The sequence below is a fragment of the Dreissena polymorpha genome, chromosome 1 (genome assembly GCF_020536995.1).
Source record: "Dreissena polymorpha isolate Duluth1 chromosome 1, UMN_Dpol_1.0, whole genome shotgun sequence".
Taxonomy (NCBI): Eukaryota; Metazoa; Mollusca; class Bivalvia; order Myida; family Dreissenidae; genus Dreissena; species Dreissena polymorpha.
The window spans coordinates 197,364,014-197,391,384 of record NC_068355.1 but is presented as its reverse complement, the minus strand read 5'-3'; the positions used below and the strand labels follow the sequence as shown (position 1 = coordinate 197,391,384).

Here is a 27,371-nt window from a genome sequence, read left to right as displayed (position 1 = left end):
ATTTCATAAAGTGTACAAGTTGACACCATAATTTAAATGATGCAGATTTATAAATATCACAGATATGTACCACAAGTCTAATACTGCGATATTATTACAACTCGACATTCTATGTGAATACGTGTGTCAATAATATATAAAAATATCTGATTTATAAATGTAAACAATTGTCTATTTTAAATTAATGCAACTTATACCCACCAACATTCTGTCCCCTATTTTTCTACTGCTCTTCCCAAATATTGCATCTTTCTGTCCCATATGAAAGACATATGATATAAAATATTACTATCCAACCAGTGTTCAATGCACTGTATCATCACATTTTCAGCGGTTTAACTTTTTTAGCAATGTTCTTGGGCTTAAGGCATGTGTGTAGTGTCGTTCCATACAAACCCTGTGAAGTCCTCACAGGCTTATCAGAGATGTCATTTTGTGCATAAAACGTTTTTTCATTTAGAAGAGACTTCCTTTAAACAATGCGGACTTCACAGGTTAATCTGGGACACTACGCACATGCATTTAGCCCTGCTTTTCCAGAAACAGACTTATACAAAGAGCATGCACATTTTGTGTGTGATTCTTCAAAGGGCACAAGTTAATCTGGTGATTCTAGATGAATGGAAATTATTCCATATTAAACTAGAAATGGCGCGGCAGAGGCCGACGCGTATCCCCACGCCGAATGTTTGACCTAGGTGTGCCCCAGGGTTGGTAATGGGGCCATGCATAGCTGAGATTGACCGTATTGTCATAAGAGAAGTTCATCATCAATTAGAAGTGAATTGGTGTAGAAATGAAGAAGTTATAGTAAAAGGCAATTTTGGGTGGGTGTGACATATGTGGGCAGGGCGCCCCAGGGTTGGTAATGGGGCCATGCATAGTTGAGATTGACCGTATTGTCATAAGAGAGGTTCAGTATCAATTTGAAGTGAATCGGTGTAGAAATGAAGAAATTATAGTAAAAGGCAATTTTGGGTGGGTGTGGTCTATGTGGGCGGGGGTGCCCCAGGGTTGGTAATGGGGCCATGCATAGTTGAGATTGACTGTATTGTCATAAGAGAAGTTCAATATCAATTTGAAGTGAATCGGTGTAGAAATGAAGAAATTATAGTAAAGGCAATTTTGGGTGGGTGTGGTCTATGTGGGCGGGGCCCCAGGGTTGGTTATGGGGCCATGCATAGTTGAGATTGACCCTAATGTCATAAGAGAAGTTCAGTATCAATTTGAAGTGAATCCGTGTAGAAATGAAAAAATTATTGTAAATGGAATTTTTTGGTGGGTGTGGCCTATGTGGGCGGGCGCCCCAGGGTTGGGATTGGGGCCATGCATAGTTGAGATTGACCCTAATGTCATAACAAAAGTTCAGTATCAATTTGAAGTGAATCCGTGTAGAAATGAAAAAATTATAGTAAATGGAAATTTTTGGTGGGTGTGGCCTATGTGGGCGGGGCGCCCCAGGGTTGGGAATGGGGCCATGCATGGTTGAGATTGACCGTATTGTCATAGGTGAGGTCCAGTATCAATTTGAAGTGAATCGGTGTAGAAATAAAGAAGTAAATGTAAAATAACCTAAAAAAATGAGTGATAATTTCTGACGCGGCCCCACCCCAACCCCTATAACTTTTGACCCAGGGGTCAGATCAAAATTCCAAATAGTGCAGGGTCGCACATATGCTCATAGCTACCATGTGTGTAAATTTCAAGGTTCTAGTGCTTTTAGTGTAGGAGGAGATAGTGGCCAGGACGGACGGACAGACGGACGGACAGACGGACGGACAGACGGACGGACGGCGGAGATCACCACAATATCCCCACCTTTTTTTCAAAAAGCGTGGGGATAACAACTTTTCATTGCAAATCCTGCATATATCTACTGTTACTTCTGGTCTATAGAAATGAACTTCCACTACATTGATAAGAAACTTCAGTTCAATGTAGATGAATTTCTGGTCCATAGGGAGATGATGCTGGTCCAAATAGAGGACCTTCCAGTCCATACACTTGAACTTCTGGTGATCATGGGCAGTACTCTGCTATGAGTTCCACTAGCATGTGACCGTGACATTGCTCGGGATGACACCAGCAACCGAGGGTCTTTCCCTGGCAAAGAAAGCAAAACAGTAAAGCAAAAAAGCAAATTTTTTTTGGGGAGGGGGGGAAGGTTGGAAGGTTTTACTAAGTAGGAGGCACTCTGGAAAGGACAAACTAAGTTGCCAAGGAGTTGCCATGCACTATGCAACAAAGCAGTTGGTACCTTTATTTTAAGCCCCACTCCAAACAATTATAAACTGCAGAAATTATTAATAATGGAAAACTTAAGTGTATTCCATACAAACGAGTTTTCCGCAAACTATACATAATTTTCTTTCATTGGAACTAATACAAATATTAGCAGGCAATTAATTATTTTACTAAACAGTGCCTTTAACGTCTCCAAAAAACGAGCAATCAAACTAATCAATGCAATAAACACCTAACCTCTATAGAGTCTAGAACAATGAACACCTAACCTCTATAGAGTCTAGAACAATGACTAACCTCTATAGAGTCTAGAACAATGACTAACCTCTATAGAGTCTAGAACAATGATTCTCTAAAATTATCCTTGAATAAAAAATAATACATGACTTGAATGACAATACCTTAAGCTCTGATAATGACTCCAGTAGAGTTTTGCCATTGCTCTGTATACGAGTATCATTGATGACGTACTGCCTGTACATCTGACAGGGCTCGGCGTTGCCAAGCTTCCGAGACCTGAAGGGGTTGCCCCAAATGCTTCCAATGGCTCCGGACACGTAACGACTCATGTCTCGCCCTATGTAGACATGACCCGGAACCGACAACCAGTGCTCCAAGTCCCTGTAGCCGAGTTTGTTAAGGTCAGATTTGTGGACGTTGACTACCGTGGTATTACTGCTCTGCGTGGCTTGACCGCTCGCTTTATAAACGAAGTCCTGTTTCAACGCACTGCCCGGTGTGACATTGCCACTTTTTGTTGGGACTTTGAAAGGACTGAACTTATTTGATGAAGGGATTGATCCCAAAGTCCATGTTTTAGCATCCAGGTCTGACATGGGTGATGAGTCACGTAGTTCAGCTTCAGTTTCCAATGCGATATGCTTGGACATGTCGGTGTCTGTGTTAGCTGGAGTGCTGGTGCCTTTGATGGCACGGGTATGCTGTGCCCCGTGGCGATCCCTCTTACGCCGTGACGCTGGTCCTATTTGGTTTCCGGCTGACCATGGACCTTTCCTGGAGTTATAAGGTGTGCCCACTTATTCAGGTCACAATGCAAACTTTGTGATACAACAAATTATAATTTTAATATCATGATTAATTATCAATTCAACTTTCCTTTAAATAACGGTAAACGCATGAGCTGGTTTTTATTTTGAATGCCATTATAAAATAAGCAAACTTGAGGTTTTTTGTATGCTCTAATATGCCATTGATGGGCATATGAAAACGTTACATCAGTCAAATAGGTAAATTCATCCTATTTTATTACTCCATTTAATGTATCTTCTAGTTCAATCTAGATGAAACTTGGTCAGAATATGGATCTTTACAATATCTAGGACAATTCTAATCTGGGTCACGTGCCTCCAAATTTAAACTTGGTAATCACCATAGAGGCCACATTTTACACCTCAATATTGATGACAGTTGGTGTCCAAAATTAGGTCACTAGGTCAAGTTTCCCTCTCACTCAGGGGAGCGCACCAGGGCCAATATGGCTGCCTTGTTATGCCCCCGGTAGGGTGGCATATAGCAGTTGAACTGTCAGCCAGTCTTTCAGTCTGAGCGTCTGTCCGAAAACTTTAACATTGGCCATAACTTTTGCAATATTAAAGATAGCAACTTGATATTTGGCATGCATGTTTATCTCATGAAGCTGCACATTTTGAGTGGTGAAGGTCAAGGTCCAGGTCAAAAGTAAAAAAAATACAATCCAATGGAAGTAATAAGCTTTAAAGGGAGATAATTTCTCAACCTGCCAAATTATGTATTGAAATTTTATTTCAAAGTGGCGCAATAGGGAGCATTGTGTTTCCGACAAACACATCTCTTGTTATAAAATATACCAATCACGCAAGCCCATACTAGACTGATATGCTATGAATCAGAATACATTACCCTATTGTGCAGGACCAATATCCAAAATGGAAATAATGTCTGTCATTAACCCTTTGCATGCTGGGATATTTGTGGTCTGCTAAAATGTCGTCTGCTGAATTTCTTAAATTAGCATTTTCTTCGATTTTTTTCAAAGAATATTATCAGAATTGCAAACAGTTTGGATCCTGATGAGACGCCACATGCTGTGGCATCTCATCTGGATCCAAACTGTTTTCAAAGGCCTTCATAATTCGGTTCCAGCACTGAAAGAGTTATTCATACCAACCAAGCAAACACACATAGGTTCCTGGCAGGCAAAATGTATGGAAGATCAACTTGAGAAATTATTTGTACACAGATGTATGACTGCAGTATATTTTCAAATCGATAATATGAAACATGAAAGACAGCTCACCTTTCTGTATAATTTGGCTGCTGATTATGTTGGTTTGATTCCATTATGCCAATATTTAAGACAGACACCAGGCTTGTGTACACTCTTTGAGGTTAATGTCCTCTGAAAAATGTTTATGTAATTCCTTATTATTATTATTTAGGCATATAGCTAAACTCGAAGTTTTCACTACATTTCGACCTGTAAAGAATAAAATGTCATTTAAAAAGGTCAGAATTTAAGGGTCAACTTAAAAAACTATAAATGGTATAAAATACAATTCAATGTTTAGGAGGATGACAATTATGATTAGAAACCTTTTAAATGCATATTGGTGCATATAATATATATGATGTATTACATAAAAGTACAACTTTGAGGCAGTATTATTATAATTCCTGAATAAAATATTGTGACTTTCTCTTCATCATTATTTAGTATTTTATAAATATTTACATTTCGACTTAAAAATAGTTAATCATGTATGTTACATATAAACATATGTTTTACTTTTTTTTTCATTTTAAAGCATATATTGTATACATACATGTTTTTTTTTATTTGCAAACAATGGTTCTAACAAAGTATACAGAAACTATGCCTGATAAAGTTTTAGACCTTGGTGTATGACATTTCGATCTGAATGAAAACAGTGAGGGTTCTGTTATATATAATAAATGATCTTATAAGATTGCAAAAACAATAATACTAAAAAATATTTGAAAAAGATAACTTAAAATAAGAGTCAGTGAATAGTATATCAGTGGACAAGCATTATGAGAATTTAATTCGATTCCATTTTTGATTAAAGATTTGCAATTTGTCATTACTGAAGGCTATTTCTTTCTCAATCTGGATTTTAAGTTTAAGACTACATGTATCTATGGATAAAACAATTAAAATTTGGTATTTGTTTTCTGCACTTCATGTTAAAGAAAAAATATTTCATCAATATAAGAATAAAATTCACAATATTATTACCTTCTATTGATTTAAAGGAGTTAATTCCGAAACTTACACATAAATAGGAAAGTTTAACGCTTAGTTGTTGTTGTTGTTCAAGAAAGGATGCTTTTTTTTTAATTAAAGGGGCCTTTCCACAGATTTTGGCATGTTTTGAAGTTTGTCATTAAAAGCTTTATATCGATAAATGTGAACATTGGATCTAAAAAGCTCCAGTAAAAAATCAAGAATAAAATTTAAAACAAGAGGGCCATGATGGCCCTGAATCGCTCACCTGACTCATTAAGATCAGATGAAAACTATGACCTCTATTGTCTACACAATGTTTTTCTATTATTTGACCTAGTGACCTAGTTCCTGACTCTAGATGACCCAAATACAATCCCAATCCAGATTTCATCAAGATAAACATTCTGACCACAGTTCATAAATATTGGATGAAAACTGTGACCTCTATTGTCAACACAAGGTTTTTCTATTTATTTGACCTAGATTTTTACCCCAGATGACCCAAATACAATCCCACCCAGATTTCATCAAGAATTCTGACCAAATTTCATAAAGGTTGGATGAAAACTGTGATCTCTAATGTCTACACAAGGTTTTTCTATTATTTGACCTAGTGACCTAGTTTTTGACCCCAGATGACCCAAATAAAATCCCAGCCCAGATTTCATCAAGATAAACATTCTGACTAAATTTCATAAAGATTGGATGAAAACTGTGACCTCTATTGTCTACAGAAGGTTGTTCTATTATTTGACCTAGTGACCTTGTTTTTGACCCCAGATGACCCAAATACAATCCCAAACCGGATTTCATCAAGATAAACATTTTGACCAAATTTCATCAAGATTGGATGCAAACTGTGACCTCTACTGTCTACACAAACAAATTGTTGACGGAGAGACGCACGGACACACGCAGGCACGCACAACGGACGCCGGACATCACACGATCACATAAGCTCACTGTGTCACTTCATGACAGGTGACCTAAAAATATGTGTCGGAGATAAACATGAACAGTTGTGGTTAAAATCCCATAGAAACAAGGGCTGTTTGTAAAACATGCATGCCCCCCTATATGGGCTATAAGTTGTAGTAGCAGCCATTGTGTGAATACGTTTTTTGTCACTGTGAATGGTGGTGGTGGTGGTGGTGGTGTAGTAGTAGTAGTAGTAGTAGTAGTAGTAGTAGTAGTAGTAGTAGTAGTAGTAGTAGTAGTAGTAATAGTAGTAGTAGTAGTAGTAGTAGTAGTAGTAGTAGTAGTAGTAGTAGTAGTAGAAGTAGTAGTAGTAGTAGTAGTAGAAGTAGTAGTAGAAGTAGTAGTAGTAGTAGTAGTAGTAGTAGTAGTAGTAGTAGTAGTAGTAGTAGTAGTGGTAAAAGAAGTAGTAGTAGTGGCAGTAGTAGTAGAAGTAGTAATAGTAGACGTGGTGGTGGTGGTGGTGGTAGTAGTACTAGTAGTAGTAGTACTAGTAGTAGTAGTAGTAGTAGTAGTAGTAGTAGTAGTAGTAGTAGTAGTAGTAGTAGTAGTAGTAGTAGTGGTAGTAGTAGTAGAAGTAGTAGTAGTAGTAGTAGTAGTAGTAGAAGTAGTAGTAGTAGTAGTAGTAGTAGTAGTAGTAGTAGTAGTAGCAGTAGCAGTAGCAGTAGCAGCATTACAAGACCAATACTTAAGAATGATCAAATGGGAAAAGGTAACATAGCACCAGCAGTAAAGATGGGGCTCATTTACAGGTCAGATTTGGAATCTCTGCTGTAAAATGAGATTTTGAATGAATTAAAGGGAGGCAAATCTGTAATAAAAAGAACATGCATAAACCGTAGTTGTTTCCCTTGTTTGAACCATGCTAAATCCTTACAAGTTTGGAAAGAATTGGATGAAAAATTTGGACTTTATTGCATAAACACCATTTTCTCAATTCAAGGGGAGGTAATTCTGTACTTCATGGACCAATAATGCTCATTTTTTGTAGGGTTCGTGTCCTCATTGATATAAAGACACTGTGCAAATTTGGAAAGGATCGGACAAAAAATGTGGAAGATTTTTGAAAGTTTTCACAAAATAGGCAAAAACGAATAAACATGCAAAGTTCAACGAGCTCCTGCGGCCATGTTTTTTGACGAATCAAATTTCTTTCAACAACTTTTTCAGGAGAGCCCTCAAAGGTCATCCCTGTGAAATTTTTTGAAAATCTGATTAGCGGTTTCTGACAAGAAGATTTTTTAAGGTTTTTACCATATATGGTCATGGCGGCCATCTTGGTGATGTGATCAAATTTTTTTTAACAATTCTTTTGTCCCATGACCTAGGGATGCTCCACATGAAATTTAGTTGAAATTGGCTCAATGGTTTAGTAGAAGAAGATGTTTACAAATTGTTTACGGACGGACGGACGGACGCCGAACGCTGAGTGATCACAATAGCTCACCTCGAGCTATCGCTCAGGTGAGCTAAAAAGAAAAAATAGGTAACCCTCAGAAGGACTCGAACCACTGACCCATGGAGTCCTGGAGTAAAATGTCTGCGCATTAGACCACTCGGCCATCCTTCCTTTCACAACCACAGATGTATCTTATACTTCATATAAGCGATCCTTGTAGTTTCACAAAAAATTACGACAACAACAGAACTCTCCAAATTATTCAATCGTTTCGAGTTGCAACGCTTTATAATTTTCAGGTTTTTAATGTTCAGTATTACGGTTTCCTCACAAATAGCATTACTCAAACGAAAATTTGCGAATATGAAACAACTTTTTTCAATTTTGTCGATTTACCAAAACGTGAAAAGGCCCCTTTAATAGATCTCTCATTTGGTAAATATTGTGTAACATAAATTTTAATACATACACTTTTCAGTAACAGAATAATGATTTTATTTTTACGGTACCTTTATTCGAGTATGTTGACAGAAACCACAAGTCAAGAATACGATGTTGCTATGAAGTTAACACCACCATGATATAGTACCTTGCAACCTTATTAAAATCGGGGTGCATTGAGCGATTGGTTAATACGACGGCAATTTTAGATTTATAAAATTCCGTAATGCAAAAATTATAATAACCAACGATATATGCATTTGTTTCAGTGAAAGGTATGTCTATTAATCCCAGAGTGGAAACATTAATGTTTAGGCCTATAGATAAATAGGAAACTTTACAACGTTTACTTCGGTGTTTGACGAGTGACATTTTCGTCCAAATCAAGCAGACGCTTTGTTTAAATTTTGTACAGCGAATTGCACAACAAATTGAAAGTATGTGGTTAAAAATAATTATTGAGGACGTTTTCCAAAAATAGATTATATGTTTGTCTTTTCCATACAAAATACGGCGCCTCACATCATTCCTTAACAGCTTCTTGATTGATACACACGAGTGGTAAGTAATAATTTTATTCAGGAAACAGTCAAAAGCTATAAATTTGAGGGCAATATACATCGGTAGATTATGTCTAATTATTTGAACTAACAATCTTCTACTTTAAACTACTTAACATGTTTTAAAGGCAATCATTTTAATAACCATGTTTGTTACTCATTTACTGGTCATTTTCAGGCCACACAGGCGGACAACATTCACACAGGACAGGTCAATCAAACTTCTCGGCCTTTTTATCAAATCATTTAACAGCAAATTTTCTTACAAACACTGAAATGGAAGGCATCGTAGCAGAAGGGCATACCCAAACACTAGTGAAACCATCACCATGGGGAAAGGCTGTCCAATCAAGTCCCTGGGGTCAATCAACCAATCAGAATGCTGCCCCTTGTAGTCTAGAAGAAGTGATGAGCGAACAGTTGGCTAGCGAGCTTCAACAAGAAGAAGACAAAACGTGCGGCTTTCCGGAGGCTGCCGGGTAAGTTTTATGGTAAATTGATATCACAGATTCCACGGTAAGCAGTTTTCTGCATTAAATACCTCTGAATTGTTGGTCAGGACCCTCCTTTTGTTAAACTTGCAATCTGTGATAAGATGCACATTTTGTGTGACTTGTTTTACTTGATACTATTTCTTGTTGAAATTCATTATTGTATGCATGTAAATTATTAACAAAAACATAACATGAAAGTACCTTGAATCCTTGTATGCATGTAAATTATTAACAAAAGCACAACATGAAAGTACCTTGAATCCTTGTCTTTTTTATTATAATCCACATAGAAAACATCATTTTTAGTACATATCTATTAGTCCTTTGTTTTTCTGATTTTAATATAAAATTGGTTTGTCCATTGGCAGATACTTAATAGGACACCAATTTTCATTGACAGAAACCCTTTATAAATTATATTAATGAAATGCAGCGATTTTGTTCCTTCATTGAATAGTACCCCTAAAAGGATCTTTCCCAACTAAGGTTAAACTACAAAATTCCCAATAGCTATCTAAAAATTTCCCAAAAGTGGTTACTAAAGATGGTTACTAAAAAGTTAATACCAAATACATGTACTATCATTCAGCGTTGACATTGAAACTTGATGTTAAGAAGTTTGAAGTGCCCAAATGCTGCAAACAGCGAAGGGGACATCTGTAGCGATGTAGTGCTGTATACCTCCAAATTGTTTCTTATCTGATGAACAACATTCATTCAAAACTGTGTAATCCTCTGTGATTCAGTGTTGATGTAGAGCCAGAAATCCAGGAGCTTATAGAAGCAGCGAACAGTGAAGGGGACACAAGCAGTGACGTAGTTCTGGCCCGCATGCTTCAGATGCAGTACGACCAGGAACACAACCAGCTGCTCCAGGCACAGGAGTCACACCTCAATAAGTGCAACACTGGTGAGGAACTTTGTTACACCTCAATAAGAGCAACACTGGTGAGGAACTTAGTTACACCTCAATAAGTGCAACACTGGTGAGGAACTTTGTTACACCTCATTAAGAGCAACACTGGTGACAATAAGAGCAACACTGGTGGGTAACTTAGTCACACCAACATGTAAATAAAATCAACACTGGTGGGTAACTTTGTTACACCTCAATAAGAGCAACACTGGTGAGCAACTTAGTTACACCTCAATAAGAGCAACACTGGTGAGAAACTTCGTTACACCCCAATAAGAGCAACACTGGTGGGTAACTTTTGTCACACCTCAAAACGTGAAACACTGGTGAGAAACTTAGTCACACCTCACACTTTAATAAGATCAATACTTGTGTGTAACTTTTTCACTCCTCAATAAGAGAAACACTGTGAGGAACTTAGTCATAAAATTCAATGAAAGCAACACTTGTGGACAGGGTAATTTTGTTGTTTTTAACAACTTAAATGCATTCTTTTCAAACAAAGCTAATTGTTTGATATTTACTGCATTCAAATATTAGGTACGGTACTTGGTCACATTAGCTGAACAAGGTAATTCTCGATTTATTCATAATCAACTGTAATCATTCTTTGTATTCCCTGTTTTACAGTGAAAGTGTCGTTTGAGAAGTACAAGTTAGAATACCCAGCTTTCAGTGATGATGAAAAGGAAGACAGCCAGTGCTTTGATGATGAGTACGAGAACAAGAAGACAGAATGGGGTAGGATTGAATAAAATATCGAACTTTAAAACATAATGACCCACCAGTTATTACACAAACATTACACACTCTATACAGAACATTTAAGTTTCCATATGGTTGAGGTGATAGACTTAGGCATTCAGGCCCTTGTTTTAATACATTTTCTTTTATAGTTTTGTATGCCCCATCATCTACAGATACAGGAAGCCATATAGCAATCGGCCTGTCCTTTCTATCATCAATATTCTTCATACAAAGCTATGATACTTGCATAGATGAACACTACCAACACACCCACTGGCGTGACCTCATTTTGACCTTGACCTCATTTTGACCTTGACATTTACTAATCCTGATGATTCAATTTCTCAATGACGTCCTTTGTCTCATACATGTATGAATAACGCTTGCTAAAATCTATAAACTTGCATAAATGTTGTCCATGAGCACACCCAATAAAACCTCATCACCTGACCTCACTTGATGTTTACATTTACATTGCTTTTGGCGTAAAATAATTCAGAAGGTTGAACGTTTTGATTAACAAATGACCCATTTAGTCTATCACCAATAACACTTCCTTAATGTCTGTGATACTAAATTCATACTTGCATGCAAGATGTCTTCGAACATTTACTTTTGATCCTACACTTAATCAATGGTCCCATAAATCACTGCAGACAAGATTTCCATGGAGGTGTGGGGCATGATTATGGGTTCAGCATCGTGTTATCAAGTATGAGCTTTGCTCAGGGAAAGCAGAGTAAAATGCATGTGTGTAAAGTGTCCTCCCAGATAAGCATATGCAGTTTGCACAGGCTTATCAGGGACAACACTTTCCACCTAGATTTTCACTAAGAAAATACTTCCTTCAAATATAAATTCAATAAAAGCGGAAAGTGTCTTCCCTGATAAGCCAGTGAAGACTGTGTAGGCTTATCTAAGATGACACTTTTCACACATGCATTAAGCCCTGTTTTCCCAGAGCAAGGCTCATATCTTTTACTTTATTATCATTATTTATGGTTTGTTTCTCCAGAGAAAAGTCCAGTAGTGGCATCATCCAAAGGATATTCTGGCCGAGGAAAAAACATCGTTACAAAGCATGATGCAGTCATTTGTGGGCGGAAAAACGCTTCAAAAATGATGGACGTACGTATCCAACATCTAGAGTAGTTATAATCCCCCTGAAAGGGAGTGCATGGGAGTTACTTGGTCTGTCTGTCATTTGGTTTGTCAGCATATATTTAACTAATTTTGAAGCAAACAATTTCCACGTATCTGAAATGTTTTGGGGAGATTATTGCTTTACGCATATGCAAAAAGTATCGTCAAAGATAAGCCTAGTTAGGGGCATAACTTTCCGCTTATATTGTGTGTTTTTTGTTTAAAGGAAGTCTTTTCTTCGTGAAAGTCCAGTTTAGGCAGTCCTTGATTAGCCTATGTGTACTGCACTGTCTAATCTGGGACGAGTCCTTGATTAGCCTATGTGTACTGCACTGTCTAATCTGGGACGAGTCCTTGATTAGCCTATGTGGACTGCACTGTCTAATCTGGGACGAGTCCTTGATTAGCCTATGTGTACTGCACTGTCTAATCTGGGACGAGTCCTTGATTAGCCTATGTGTACTGCACTGTCTAATGTGGGACGAGTCCTTGATTAGCCTATGTGTACTGCACTGTCTAATCTGGGACGAGTCTTTGATTAGCCTATGTGTACTGCACTGTCTAATCTGGGACGAGTCCTTGATTAGCCTATGTGTACTGCACTGTCTAATCTGGGACGAGTCCTTGATTAGCCTATGTGTACTGCACTGTCTAATCTGGGACGAGTCCTTGATTAGCCTATGTGGACTGCACTGTCTAATCTGGGACGAGTCCTTGATTAGCCTATGTGGACTGCACTGTCTAATCTGGGACGAGTCCTTGATTAGCCTATGTGGACTGCACTGTCTAATCTGGGACGAGTCCTTGATTAGCCTATGTGGACTGCACTGTCTAATCTGGGACGAGTCCTTGATTAGCCTATGTGGACTGCACTGTCTAATCTGGGACGAGTCCTTGATTAGCCTATGTGGACTGCACTGTCTAATCTGGGACGAGTCCTTTATTAGCCTATGTGGACTGCACTGTCTAATCTGGGACAAGTCCTTGATTAGCCTATGTGGACTGCACTGTCTAATCTGGGACGATACTTAAGGCACATGAATTAATCTCATTTTCCCAGGGAAAGGTTCTTTTATTTTCTCTTAGGTTAAATTCAGTCTTATTTTGTGATTTTTTTTAAAGATAAATGATAAAAATTCGAAGTGCATTATCTATTACTTAAATGAAGTTTCTCTAGACTTGAGTGCTTTTACTAGACTCGAGTGCTTTCACTAGACTCAAGTGCTTTCACTAGACTCGCGTGCTTTCACTAGACTTGAGTGTTTTCTGTGCTCAGTTCACGCCCGAGTTTGAGAGTGGGGACTGTGAAGAAATGGACATGCGACTGCCAAACAACGATTATAATCATCTGAAACGACACAGCAATAAAGCAGACAGACGTCAGCAAAAACTACACGAGAAGAAGGAACACTCCACTGCGGTACGTACAGGCCCTTGGTTGATGTAAAGGCTCTTTCCCCTACTTATGATTGAAGGAAATTGCATTTTATTTGTTGATTTTGGATTCCTTGGTGTGAATGGATGTAGACTTTACTGTGCGCTTGGTAAGCACGTTGTGTTTGTTTTATTTTTATTTGTAAAGAGACTGTATGATAACTTATTACAAAATTGTGAGCGGATTTTAATGACTGACTTCATAATACAATCAATGCATGTTTAGTTTATTACACAATGACAAAGTGACAAAAATTATTCTTGGGACCGGTATACGAGTATCCCAGGGATGGTTATTAGTGTATCCCAGGAATAGGTATTAGGGTATCCCAGGGATAGGTATTAGGGTCTCCCAGAGATGGGTATTAGGGTATCCCAGGGATAGATATAAGGGTATCCCAGGTATGGGTATTAGGGTATCCCAGGGATAGGTATTAGAGTTTCCCAGCAGGGTCTTCCCCAGGCCATTTAAGCGCCCCTTACCGGGGCGCTTGAATTTCGAAATCAGAGTCCCCGGGGCGCTTGACATTTTCCGATCAGTGTATTCTTCAGTAAAAGAAAGTGAAGATTGTCCAAAAAAATCAAGGTTTCCCTATCAGTGTATCAATATTCCCTGTTTTAAAAGAGCACTCGGTACCTACTTTCACAAGTAATCGCCATAAACACCACATGGGGTAATGGATAATCCACTGATAAGAGAATAGCATGACGCGCATATCGATTATTCTAGCCACATTACACGGTCATTTAAATGCTGACAGGGATGTATCTGGTAACTTTCCAGTCGTCAAACTGTTAAGTTCATCGTCCAATCGGTTACGCGAATGCTTATGAGGGCGGGGTTAACTATCGACCATTATTTTTTATTGACGTCGGGCATGAAGTAAGAGTTTATTGCAGCTTGATTAGCAAGAAGTTGTACCATTTGAGTAATATAAAACCGGTGATTAGTACAGTACAGAACATTAAAGACGGTTTCGGGCATCATCGTCACACCTTTTTACTGTAAACAAGTGTTACCTATGACTCATAATTAATACGAGAAATTAATTGCAAGTGGTAAACAATTAATTATTATAGCGAGTAAGTTGTGCAAATGACTCCCGGTTACAATTATGTGATAACAATTTATTTAATTCCAGTACATGTATATTTCAACATGTCCATTTATAGAACTGATTCACCTCGTTTTTCTGACATTTATTCGACACGTAATGCGCTTTAACAAATTTTCGTTGAATTAATTACGCACACTTGTAAATGTTTCGTCCGATAATCGATAGTTAGAAGACTGATGATGGCAACCGGCCGTGATCCTCGTGGACAACGTGAATTTCATGCATAATTCCGTCAAAACATTAATTCGACTCGTAAAGTGTGTAAACAAATTATCGTTGAATTTATAACGCAACGGTTAATATTTGTTGAAATCTCAAATGGGAATAATTAAATTTGTAATCCGAAACCCATTACCGTAAGTCGATGTTAACGCGTTTTTAATCCGAAACACACTTCCGAATGTAAATGTTACCGCAACGTTAAATATTTGTGCTTCAAATTAGCAGTGCAAATTTATTTTGTGTCGAATCTTTATCTCAATTAAAAAGAGCGCGAAAATTATGCAGCATGTACAACGTCGCGTCTAGTGCATACAAATGGCGTGTATTGAGCGTTTTAACAAGCACACAACAGGTCAGGGGATTGACGCATATTCAGAGGCAATATTTCATCAAATCTATAAATAGTCACTTAAAAAATGGCAAGGTTTGTGTTATCGTAAATATTTACCAGAAAGAGATTGATAAAAACGGGATTATCGGGTAATATACTTGAAAAATAGTAAGTATACAGTAATAGAGTCGGGTTTAAACGGATGTATTGGGGAATCGTTCGAGTCGGGATTTTACTATCTGTGCGGAAAAGTTTTAAAACAATTAAACAATATAAAAAAATATTTTTCAATGACTGGGGGATTTTTTTGAAGAGTCATAGCGCACCAAATGACGTCTTTTGACGCTGTTTTTCTTTGAGTTATAACGCACCACAGAACGTGAATTGACACGTTAAATTAAAAAAAAATCAACGTCGGGAGGGGACACCCGTCCCGAACCCACCCCCGGTCGGCCCCGGGGCGCCTGAACAAATTCCTGGGAAAGGCACTGCATTCCAGGGATAGGTATTAGGGTATCCCAGGGATGGGTATTAGGGTATCACAGGGATAGGTATTAGAGTATCCCAGGGATGGGTATTAGGGTATCCCAGGGATGGGTATTAGGGTATCCCAGGGATGGGTATAAGGTTATCCCAGGGATGAGTATTTTGGCAATGTCTACATCCTGATAGGATGGTTTAATTTCATCCTGTAAAGTGTATAAGTGGACAATACTAGTCAACTCAATCATTTCACGATATAATCTCCTGGAATATTCGTGATTAGTCTCTTGGAGTATCTGTGATTAATCCCCTTTCATTATCATATTTATGCAATTGCCTTTTACAGGAGCATGCCATGGATCCCCGTATGCTCCTCCTGCTGTACAAGCTGGTGAACAGTGGCACCCTGCAGGCATATATTGTTACATATATTTGTGTTACAGGAGCATGCCATGGATCCACGTACACGCCTCCTGCTTTACAAGCTGGTGAACAGTGGCACCCTTGAGTCGATCAGTGGCAGTATCAGCACTGGGAAGGAGTCCGTCGTGCTACACGCTTATGGAGGAAGGTGCGGAGTTAATTGACCGTTTACGACTCAGATATGCATTTGTATGCGTATGCAGTGCCAAAGAAAATCAAATTTGACTTAAAATCTTTCTGATAAAATGTAAGTTTTAAAGACTTCATTTCCAACCTGAACCATCAGATACTGTCAATGATGTCAATGCAACAAACATCTGTGATCGTTATTTCATTTCTTTTCAGGATAGAGGGCAGAACCCTCGCGACAGAAGTGGCAATCAAGGTGTTCAAAACAACGCTGAACGAGTTCAAGACTCGAGAGAAGTACGTTCATGGCGACCATCGCTTCTCCAAGGATGACTACAAGAAACAGAACCCCAGGAAGATCATCAAGATGTGGGCCATGAAGGAGTGTGCTAATCTGGGCAGGTAAGTGATGTATTTGATTTGTTGCTCCCAAAAACTTGTAAAGTGATAACTTAGTATTGTCAAGTTATCAATATTATATTTACTGAGGTTCAAGACATAGAGCTGAGTATGGAAACTTACTAAATGTTGTATTTTATTTATAAAAAGATATCTATATATTTTTTTTAAAGAAAACCTTCAATTGGGAATATTTTTGGACAGCAATTGGGAAATTTGTAGTTATTTTCCTGATTGGAATTGTTCTGTTTTCCAGTACTTTATAAAGAATGAAAAACATCGCTGATTGTACGCCCCAAAACAATATCTTTCTATATATGGTTTTGTGTTATTGGGTTGGTAAGTCACCATTTCAACCTATCTCAAGTGGGTTATTTTGCTGCATCAAGTCTCTATGTCTCTTTTTTATGTCCCGAAACATGTGTTTTCAACTCCACTTTTTTTCTACAATTTTGATCTCACTCAAACTATTACAGATGAATGATCTTAATGTGTTGACGATTGTTAAGAAAGGAATTTAGGCCCTGATGAGTTTTTGCAAAATTATGGCTGTCTGTTTTTCAACAATAGAATATATAGCATGGACAGATCTCGTTAAAAACTTTGCAGCTATATGACCTTTATATGTTGAGGATGGTTTAAAAAGGAATTTTGGCTGTGACAAGTTGATAGAATTATGGCCCGATGTCAGATTTTCCAACAATCGAATGTATAGGTCTAACACATGGTGCTTTTGTGTGTTGTGCCTCTCTATAATTGCTTTGCAGATGTTGCTCAAACATTGACTTGTGAATTATCTTAATTTGTAGATGAGGAATGTTGACTGCGACCAGTTTTGGCTGTATTATGATCCTTTGTTTGTGTGTTGGAGGGGGGGGGGGGCTGGTCGGTCTTAAAATCCCATCTACGCTGCGTTTCTTTCGTTAGGCTAAAGTGAAGGTCACAATTTTGGATGCCTGAAAGTGTTTTCTCAGTTCCGGGCGCAGTTTTCGCATCTTATTTTGTTCGTTAAGCTCAAACTTTTTATGATTCGCATAAAAATGTTAATTGATTAGGAGCGCTTTATTTCAAATTTGATTCAGTATTTTTGTTCACCATTTTGCGAATGGGGCCTTGTCCCTTTGCAATGGGAAAAATCACGTCATTTTGACTATAAATTGGGAGATAAGTGTTGTTGTTTTTTGGCTTACAAGTGCTTTAAAATTTAGAATAAAAGTGATTTCACTGGTATAGTTACTGAGGTACAACTTATAGCGCTTGATAGAAGATGAACTAAATGTTGAGACTTTTAAACTACAACACAAAAATTAAACCTTTACTTTGGAATTGTTGGTTCCATGTAGGTATCATTTGGGAAAATATGTAGTTTTTCCATCTGGCATCGGTCCTTCTACAGGCTCCAATTTTGAACCCCCTAAAATCACTGTTTCAGAATGCACAAATTCAACATCCCATGTCCAGTGGTACAGATCATAAAGAAGCATGTCCTGGTGATGACCTTCATAGGGGAGGACCGCAAACCTGCACCGAAACTGAAACATGCCAAACTGTCAGCAGAAAATATAGAGGACGCTTATGACCAGGTTGTGAAGGTATGAATTTAAGGTTAAATTGTGTGGACTAGTTTTGTGTTGCTTTCTTGGAAAACAGACCTTAATGCATGTGAGAAAGTGTCATCACAGATTAGCCTATGCAGTTTGCACAAGGTTATCAGGGATGACACATTCCCATGTAAAGATAATTTATCAATTAAAACAAGTCTCTTCTTAGTAAAAATCCAGTTTAGGCGGCAAGTGTAGTCCTTGATTAGCCTGTGCAAACTGCACAGGCTTTACTGGGACAACAATTTATGCACATGCATATAGCCCTGTTTTTCCAGAGCTAGGATTGTTTTGTTATGCCCCCTTTGACAAAGGCAGCAAATAGCAGTCTCAAACGTGTCTGAATATCTGTCAGAAAATACTTTTACCATCCAAAATTTTGCAAAATATTAATGGATAACTTGGCGCAATTTTTATCCGTCATAAGACTTTTAGCACCCAACTCCTTGCCTCAAAGGTCAAGTTCATGCTCAGAGGTCAAAGGTCAAATGTTGCCATAAAACAGCTTGTCCAGACTGATACTCTGACATATGGCTTTCTTAATATGACCACCTGCAGGAGACAACATGTTGCCTGTGTCACCTGTCTCCCTGACCACCTGCAGGAGACAACATGTTGCCTGTATGACCACCTGCAGGAGACAACATGTTGCCTGTATGACCACCTGCAGGAGACAACATGTTGCCTGTATGACCACCTGCATTAGACAACATGTTGCCTGTATGACCACCTGCAGGAGACAACATGTTGCCTGTGTCACCTGTCTTCCTGACCACCTGCAGGAGACAACATGTTGCCTGTATGACCACCTGCAAGAGACAACAGGTTGCCTGTATGACCACCTGCAGTAGACAACATGTTGCCTGTATGACCACCTGCAGGAGACAACATGTTGCCTGTGTCACCTGTCTACCTAATTCAAAGGTGATGAAAAACACTTAGAGGTCAAAAGTAGGTCAAAAAGCAATGTAGGCTACATAACTGCTCGTTTTTTGACAAAGTGAGTTTTGAGACTGAATGGGAATCCGTTCTGTGAGGACACATTTTTGTTTTGCTCCATTAAGCACTTGAGTCTAAGTGCTGTTGATAGATTTTGAATATAAGGAGTCAAACAACCCTTTACTTGAAATTTTGAGGGGTTACAATGCAGTTTCAATGGTGATGCATTTACACTCTACACATCAATTGCAGGCTATGCGTAAGATGTCCTTTAAATGTGGCCTGGTTATGCTTATACAATGTACATGTATTTCCTGTATATCTATCCCAGGTTATGCGTTAGATGGATCGTAAATGTTGAATGTATTCATAATAATATTCCCTGCATATCTTTACCAGGTTGTGTGTATGATGTTTTCTAAATGTTGCCAGGTTATTCTTATATTCCATACATATCTTTATGTGTTAGCTTAACGGTAAATGTGGCCCAGTTATGCTTATATTCTCAATATTTATGCCTAATTATGCATTAGATTGTGTGACCTACATATCTTTCCCAGGTTATGCATAAGATGCATGGTGAATGTGGTCTGGTGCTTATATTCCCTGCATATCTATGCCAGATTATGCGCAAGATGTACCTATATACATCACAGATTATGCGCAATATGTATGTCAAGTGTGGCCTAGTTATGCTTATATTTCCCTGTATATATATATATGCCAGATTATAGGCAAGATGTACCTGAAGTGTGGCCTGGTTATGCTTATATTCCCAATATATCTATCCCAGATTATAGGCAAGATGTACCTGAAGTGTGGCCTGGTTATGCTTATATTTCCCTGCATATCTATGCCAGATTATACGTAAGATGTACCTGAAGTGTGGCCTGGTTATGCTTATATTTCCAATATATCTATCACAGATTATACGTAAGATGTACCTGAAGCGTGGCCTGGTTATGCTTATATTCCCAATATATCTATCACAGATTATACGTAAGATGTACCTGAAGTGTGGCCTGGTTATGCTTATATTCCCAATATATCTATCCCAGATTATAGGCAAGATGTACCTGAAGTGTGGCCTGGTTATGCTTATATTTCCCTGCATATCTATGTCAGATTATACGTAAGATGTACCTGAAGTGTGGCCTGGTTATGCTTATATTCCCAATATATCTATCACAGATTATACGTAAGATGTACCTATGTCTATGCCAGATTATGCGTAAGATGTACCTATGTCTATGCCAGATTATGCGTAAGATGTACCTATGTCTATGCCAGATTATGCGTAAGATGTACCTATGTATATCCCAGATTATGTGTAAGATGTACCTATGTCTATCCCAGATTATGCGTAAGGTGTACCTATGTCTATCCCAGATTATGCGTAAGATGTACCTATGTCTATCCCAGATTATGCGTAAGATGTACCTATGTCTACCACAGATTATGCGTAAGATGTACCTATGTCTATCTCAGATTATGCGTAAGGTGTACCTATGTATATGCCAGATTATGCGTAAGATGTACCTATGTATATGCCAGATTATGCGTAAGGTGTACCTATGTCTATCACAGATTATGCGTAAGATGTACCTATGTCTTTCTCAGATTATGTGTAAGATGTACCTATGTCTATCACAGATTATGCGTAAGATGTACCTATGTCTATGCCAGATTTTGTGTAAGATGTACCTATGTCTATGCCAGATTATGTGTAAGATGTACCTTTGTCTATGCCAGATTATGTGTAAGATGTACCTATGTCTATCCCAGATTATGTGTAAGATGTACCTTTGTCTATGCCAGATTATGTGTAAGATGTACCTATGTCTATGCCAGATTATGTGTAAGATGTACCTATGTCTATGCCAGATTATGTGTAAGATGTACCTTTGTCTATGCCAGATTATGTGTAAGATGTACCTATGTCTATGCCAGATTATGCGTAAGATGTACCTATGTCTATGCCAGATTATGTGTAAGATGTACCTTTGTCTATGCCAGATTATGTGTAAGATGTACCTATGTCTATGCCAGATTATGTGTAAGATGTACCTATGTCTATGCCAGATTATGTGTAAGATGTACCTATGTCTATGCCAGATTATGTGTAAGATGTACCTATGTCTATGCCAGATTATGTGTAAGATGTACCTTTGTCTATGCCAGATTATGCGTAAGATGTACCTGAAGTGTGGCCTGGTACATGCGGACCTCAGTGAGTACAACATGTTGTGGCATGCAGACACAGTGTGGATCATTGACGTTTCACAAGCGGTGTACCTAGACCACCCTCGAGCTCTCGAGTTCCTCTATAGGGACTGCACCAATGTGGTTAACGTAAGTGAAAATAGTAACTAGTTGTCAAAATAAGTTAAAAATAATGCTTAAAATAAATGATATTGTTAGAGGCACAGTTGAAGGCACAGTATTTTAAATTTCTTTCTTCACAATTTCAGTGCTTAATTTAGCGTTGTTCTTGGAAAATTGGGGTGATTGTATGTGCATCAAGTGCCATCCCAGATAAGCCTTACGGACTTTTCAGTCTGATCTGGGATGACACTTTACGGATGTGCATTAAGTCTTTTCAGGCTAATCTACGATGACACTTTACGGAATGTGCCAGAATGAGGCTAAATATATGAGGCTGTTACAATGGTGAATATAGTCAACATAACCACCAAAGACCTATCATGCTTTATGATTTTGAGAAGACAACCTATCATAGATAGCAAACACTTTTACTGCCTAGTTATGGCCCCCTATTTTAAAGTAAAATCGCCATTTTACACCATGTTTTGTGTTTTGTGATATCGCCATTTTGTTCTGTGTGTTTTCAGTTCTTCTCTGAAAGTGGAGCCCATGCAGTGATGACCCCTGAGCAGCTGTTTAACAAGGTTACCGACCTGGATATCAGGGGTCAAGGGTCAGACTTCATTGCACAGGTCAGTAAAACTAGGGCCAACAAAATAAGTTATTGGTATCAGCTAAGTAGAGCAAAGGCAAACAGAATAATGTATAGGTATGCACAGGTCATTAGATCTAAGGACAACAAAATAATCTACAGGTATGTGGTTTAGGAGCTGAATCATTATAAGCAAAAGCAAATGACTGAGTGGTGTAAAATTCCCCCTTAATGCTACTCTCTTTATAAGACTTGTAGTTGCAATTCCTAAGTCTCGGAAGAAAATCTGTACTCTTTATACAACAAGCTGTTATGGTTTTTATCTGTACATTTTTATGCTCCCCCCAAAAAATTTGGGGGGAGCATATAGTCGCCGCTTCGTCTGTCCGTCCGTCTGTACACAATTTTTGTCCGGGCTATTTCTCAGCAACTAATGACCGGAATTCAATGAAACTTTATGGGAAGCTTCACTACCAAGAGGAAATGTGCATATTATCAGCGGGTTCTTGTCAGATGATTTTTCACATAGTTATGGCCATTTGAAATTTTCCATTAACTGTACATATAGTGCAATTCTTGTCCGGGCTATTTCTCAGCAACTAATGACCGGAATTCAATGAAACTTTATGGGAAGCTTCACTACCAAGAGGAGATGTGCATATTATCAGCGGGTTCTGGTCGGATGATTTTTCACAGAGTTATGGCTGTTTGAAATTTTCCATTAACTGTATATATAGTGCAATTCTTGTCCGGGCTATTTCTCAGCAACTAATGACCGGAAATGAAAGAAACTTTATGGGAAGTTTCACTACCAAGCGGAGATGTGCATATTATCAGCAGGTTTTGGTCGGATGATTTTTCACAGAGTTATGGCACTTTGAAATTTTATATAAAAAAATTCTTGTCCCCCCAACTACTGTGCCCTCAAGATGTTTCCTTTTATCTGAATATAAAGTGCATTATTGTGACAAAAAAAAACTTTGGGGAGCATCACCCGTCTCCGACGGTTTCTTATTTGTAATGTCATACAGTACAAGGTACAAGAATATATGGAACAAATGTTTACACCTTATTACAGATTTGAATTATTCATTAACTTAATGATGGACACGAAGTGCCTTTTTGTATGCATGCATCTGTAACCAATCAATCATCGAAAGCTGTTGAGTCCTTTTGCATTTTCGGAAAATGATTCATGAAAGTTCAATTTTTGCTACACATCGTCACTCGGTTTCATCTGGATAGTTGTCCATAGAGGATATTTTACATTCTTGTGACCGTATATGTTTTGTGGATGACTATTTATGTGAGAAACCTAAATGTGTCAGGTTTAAGATAATATGTGTCTTGTTCTGAGAAAACTGGGCTTATTTCATTTGCGTAAAGTGTCGTCCCAGATTAGCCTGTGTCCGCACAGGCTAATCAGGGACGACACTTTCCGCTTTAATGGTATTTTTAGTTTCAAGGAAGTCCCTCCTTAAAGAAAATCAAGTTTAGACAGATAGTGTCGTCCCTGAATAGCCTGTGCGGACTGCACAGGCTAATCTGGGACGACACTTTATGCACATATATTATGCCCAGTTTTATCAGAACAAGACACATATGAGCCTCGTTCTGGGAAAACTGGGCTTAATGCATGTGTGTAATATGTTGTCACTTATTAGCCTTTACAATCTGCGCAGGTTCATCGGGGACAACACATTCTGCTGGTATGGTATATTTTGTTGAAAGGAATTCTCTGAGAGAAAATTCAGTTTAGACTGAAGGTGTCGTCCCTGATTAGCCTGTGCGATGCTTACCTGGGACAAAACCTTAGGCACATGCAGTAAACCCCATTACCCAGGACGAGGCTCATTTTCAGACCCCAAAAATCCTTTAAATTTTTACATGTTTTAATTTAGGGACTTGTTTGCTGACAGATGGAAGGAAAATTGTCTAAATTTTTGTCACAGATTTAAAAAACAATATTGCACACTAAGGAGAAAAATGTTTAATACTTTTGAAGAAGACAAATATTCAAATACATTGAATGTCAAAAATGATCATCGCTTGAAACTGATACAATTGTGCCCTGGTACAAATACAAAATGATTGAATAATTTGGAGGAATGATTTTCTGTGATTTTATTTTTTTTCTTAGCTTTTATAAAGCATAAAATGCAATACGACATACTGGGTGGACAAAAAGATGTACAACATTTTATACCGAAGGGCCCCCGGTCTAAATCTTATTGGTGCTTTTTTTCTTTCTTGAATTATTTTCTTAATATTTTCGTTGAGCTTTTAATCTTCAATGTTTAAATCTGTCAATTTAAGGCCTTTAAGAACAGACTTCACTAATTCCAGAGCCAAAATCTGTGAAGTAATCAGTTTAAACAGGCTTTAAAACATTTTTGCCTACCTGATATTTCAGTAACTTTTGAACATTGCAGAACTCATTAACATTTGTTGGCATGAAATTGTATGTGTTATTTTCCCAATAACAGTTTTGTTGACTCGTAAATTCAAAGATTTCAGATTTTTTGGGGGAAGACATTTAGGAATTTGTATTGGTCATGTTCAGATGTGTTTAATTAAATTTATTGAGAAACCCACAAAATGAATGAAAATTGCTGTCCCATGAATAAAAATGATTGTTCAGTATGTGATTATTATAGAAATACATATCTGCCTATCTGCAATAATTTGTTAATGTATTTCAGGTGCAGAGATATGCAAAAGAGAAAAGTCAAGAGCTAATTGCGAATGAAAAAAGTGACAAAAACTATGCGTTTGATTACTTCTTTGATAAATCCGTAAAGGACAAGAGCAATTTCGATACGCTGATTATTTCCGACTCTGACAGCGAAGAAGACGATGACGATGTTGATGATGATGATGAAGTTTGTAGTGATATTAAAGAAGAAGGATACATGGATGTAATATATGATACTGCTAATGTTGTGGATAATGCTTGTAGTGACGACAGTAATGCTACTGCTGGTGAAGTTGATAATCTAAAAGATGAAAATTGTAAGAATGGTAGCAGGGTTGGTGTTTGTAAAGACAATGAAGTAGGTGAAATGAAGGAGGTTTCTATAAATGATGAGACTGCACAGGGTTCAAGCTAGTATACCTACAGTTGTGCAAAATCAGGTTTACTATGTGGCCGGTAAAGCTGGTAAAAGATTGGGAAAAAACTCTCTGGCTCATGCTGATTAGAAAAAAACTTACCTGTTTATTTGTGTGCCCATTAAAGCTGAAAAAAGACGGATAGAAAAAACTCATTGCCTCAAATAGACAATACAAAAATAGTGAAGGTTAGAAAAACTTAGAAATTTAAAAGAATCATTTAACAAAAATGGTATCATATTATATGTAATACGCTTATCAAGGCTTCTTTGGTCTATTGTTACAAAATGTCAAACTTAAAATTAAGCCTATTGTTTGTTTCAAATATGTACACATAGAGGAATGGAGAAGGTAGTTTAGGCTTTTAGCCGTACCATGGTAATGTAAAGTTTTTGTTATTGTTTTTGTCATTTAATCTATGAATCAGTGATGTCATAGAAAAACCTGAAGTCAGTGAAGTATTAGAAACTTTGAAACTTGAATCGTTTTCTTGGAATAAGATGCATTTTCACGGGAATACAAACGAGCCTCTTTCTTGGAAAACGGGGCTTAATGCATGAGCGTTAAGTGTCGTCCTATATTAGACACATTCCCTCTGTAATGAATTCTCGTTTAGAAGAGACTAACTGTAAACAAAAAAATCCATTAAAGCAGAAAGTATCATCCCCGATTAGCCTATGTGGTGTGCACCGGCTAATGTAGGGCAATACTTTAGTCACATTTATTGAGTCCTGTTTTCACAGTGCGCAGCTTATATATTTTATTGAGTCTTGTTTTCAGGTAATGGGTTTTGTGTTAAAAGATGAATGATTTATTTGTTTTTTCATCACTTTTTTATAGATATGTAATATTATAAAATTGAAGATTTAATTGCTAGATAATAAAATAAAGCTCTAATTGGAAGTGTTGTCAGCATTGAAATTGCTGAACCAGTTTGTTAGTGTGTTAATGTATGTATCTGGCACACGATTGATAAGTTCTTGTCTATCATTTGCACGAGCTATAAAGTACTGCATTAACAAAACGACAATGTCATTTATGCTTATTTAATACGTATGTACTTGCAACAAAGAAAAAACGTTTACACTTTTTGCATTCATATTTGTCATTAAGTTGAAACGTTTGTGTTACCAGATAACATAAAAAGCATTCCTGTCGACCAAATCTTTTAAGGAAAAGGAAGAAAAGTAATTCTGTTTTGTACTCGAAATAAGTTTTTAAAATAGGCTCGGAAACATAGTTTTTGAAATTTAGAACGTTAAGCTTGTCTCAGTTAATCAATATTGCAACCAACGATTCTATTAATAGTTTTTGAAATTTAAAACGTTAAGCTTGTCTCAGTTAATCAATATTGCAACGAACGATTCTATTCATGTGTGGGTAAAACCTTAAACAAGCAGAGATAACGCATCGCACAAATAATGGATCTGGCTTTGTGGGTTTTAAGTGGATTTGAAAACAATTGGATGTTTTAGGACAACATTATACATAAAATTAATTGAGATTTGTTTTCGATTTTAAGATTTCAAACATAAATTATATTAGGGCTTGTAAAGTGGCACAGTGTTATTAATCCATGTTAAAGGTAAAGTTACCTGATTTATTGTGTTTAGATTTATATATGTATTTATATAAAACTTACAAGCAAACGAAAAGTGCGTATAGATGGCTTATTGTTTCAGTTTGATAAAGAAATATAGCTCGTTTTACAATTATGTAAAAGGTGTCAAGACGGTTGAAATATTATTACAGTTTTAAAAAGCGCTATAACTGGGATTTGATCGATACAGATGGATGTACGTTACAATGCAATGTTTTTTTCCCAAAAAATATAATATATATGATAACAAACTGTATTTCGTTTAAAATATTTAAAAGCTGTACAGACCGATAATATGTAAGCAGATTATCTATAGTATGAACAAGCGCTATTCATGGTAGCCTCTTTTCCGGTATATTCGGCCACAAATTGACAAAAGATTGCAACACATGTGAGACATTTTATTACACATCGTATGTCCTTACAGCAATATAAAGGCAAGATAATTTGCATATCGGGTATTTCCTTAGTAACAGGCCAAATCTAGGAAGGCACCTT

General features: G+C 37.5%; 3 protein-coding genes across 4 annotated transcripts in view; 2 read left to right on the top strand and 1 right to left on the bottom strand.

Annotated features, from left to right (window-relative positions):
* LOC127864485 (uncharacterized) overlaps positions 1-27,371 on the top strand; it is a 258,871-nt gene that overhangs the window by 154,190 nt on the left and 77,310 nt on the right. The gene's annotated exons all lie outside the window — the stretch shown is intronic.
* Positions 1,867-4,622, bottom strand: LOC127864493 (uncharacterized). The gene is made up of 3 exons (XM_052404126.1): positions 4,541-4,622; positions 2,646-3,258; positions 1,867-2,103 (listed from the first exon to the last, which is right to left on the bottom strand). Exons 1-3 carry the CDS (start codon positions 4,582-4,584, stop codon positions 2,020-2,022), a joined length of 741 nt encoding a protein of 246 aa, XP_052260086.1. The 5' UTR covers positions 4,585-4,622; the 3' UTR covers positions 1,867-2,019.
* On the top strand, positions 8,704-25,579 carry LOC127864487 (serine/threonine-protein kinase RIO3-like). The gene is made up of 12 exons (XM_052404115.1): positions 8,704-8,867; positions 9,045-9,345; positions 10,107-10,270; positions 10,907-11,017; positions 12,039-12,151; positions 13,443-13,586; positions 16,198-16,325; positions 16,523-16,708; positions 18,138-18,297; positions 21,427-21,597; positions 22,098-22,202; positions 24,865-25,579. Exons 2-12 carry the CDS (start codon positions 9,143-9,145, stop codon positions 25,270-25,272), a joined length of 1,893 nt encoding a protein of 630 aa, XP_052260075.1. The 5' UTR covers positions 8,704-8,867; positions 9,045-9,142; the 3' UTR covers positions 25,273-25,579.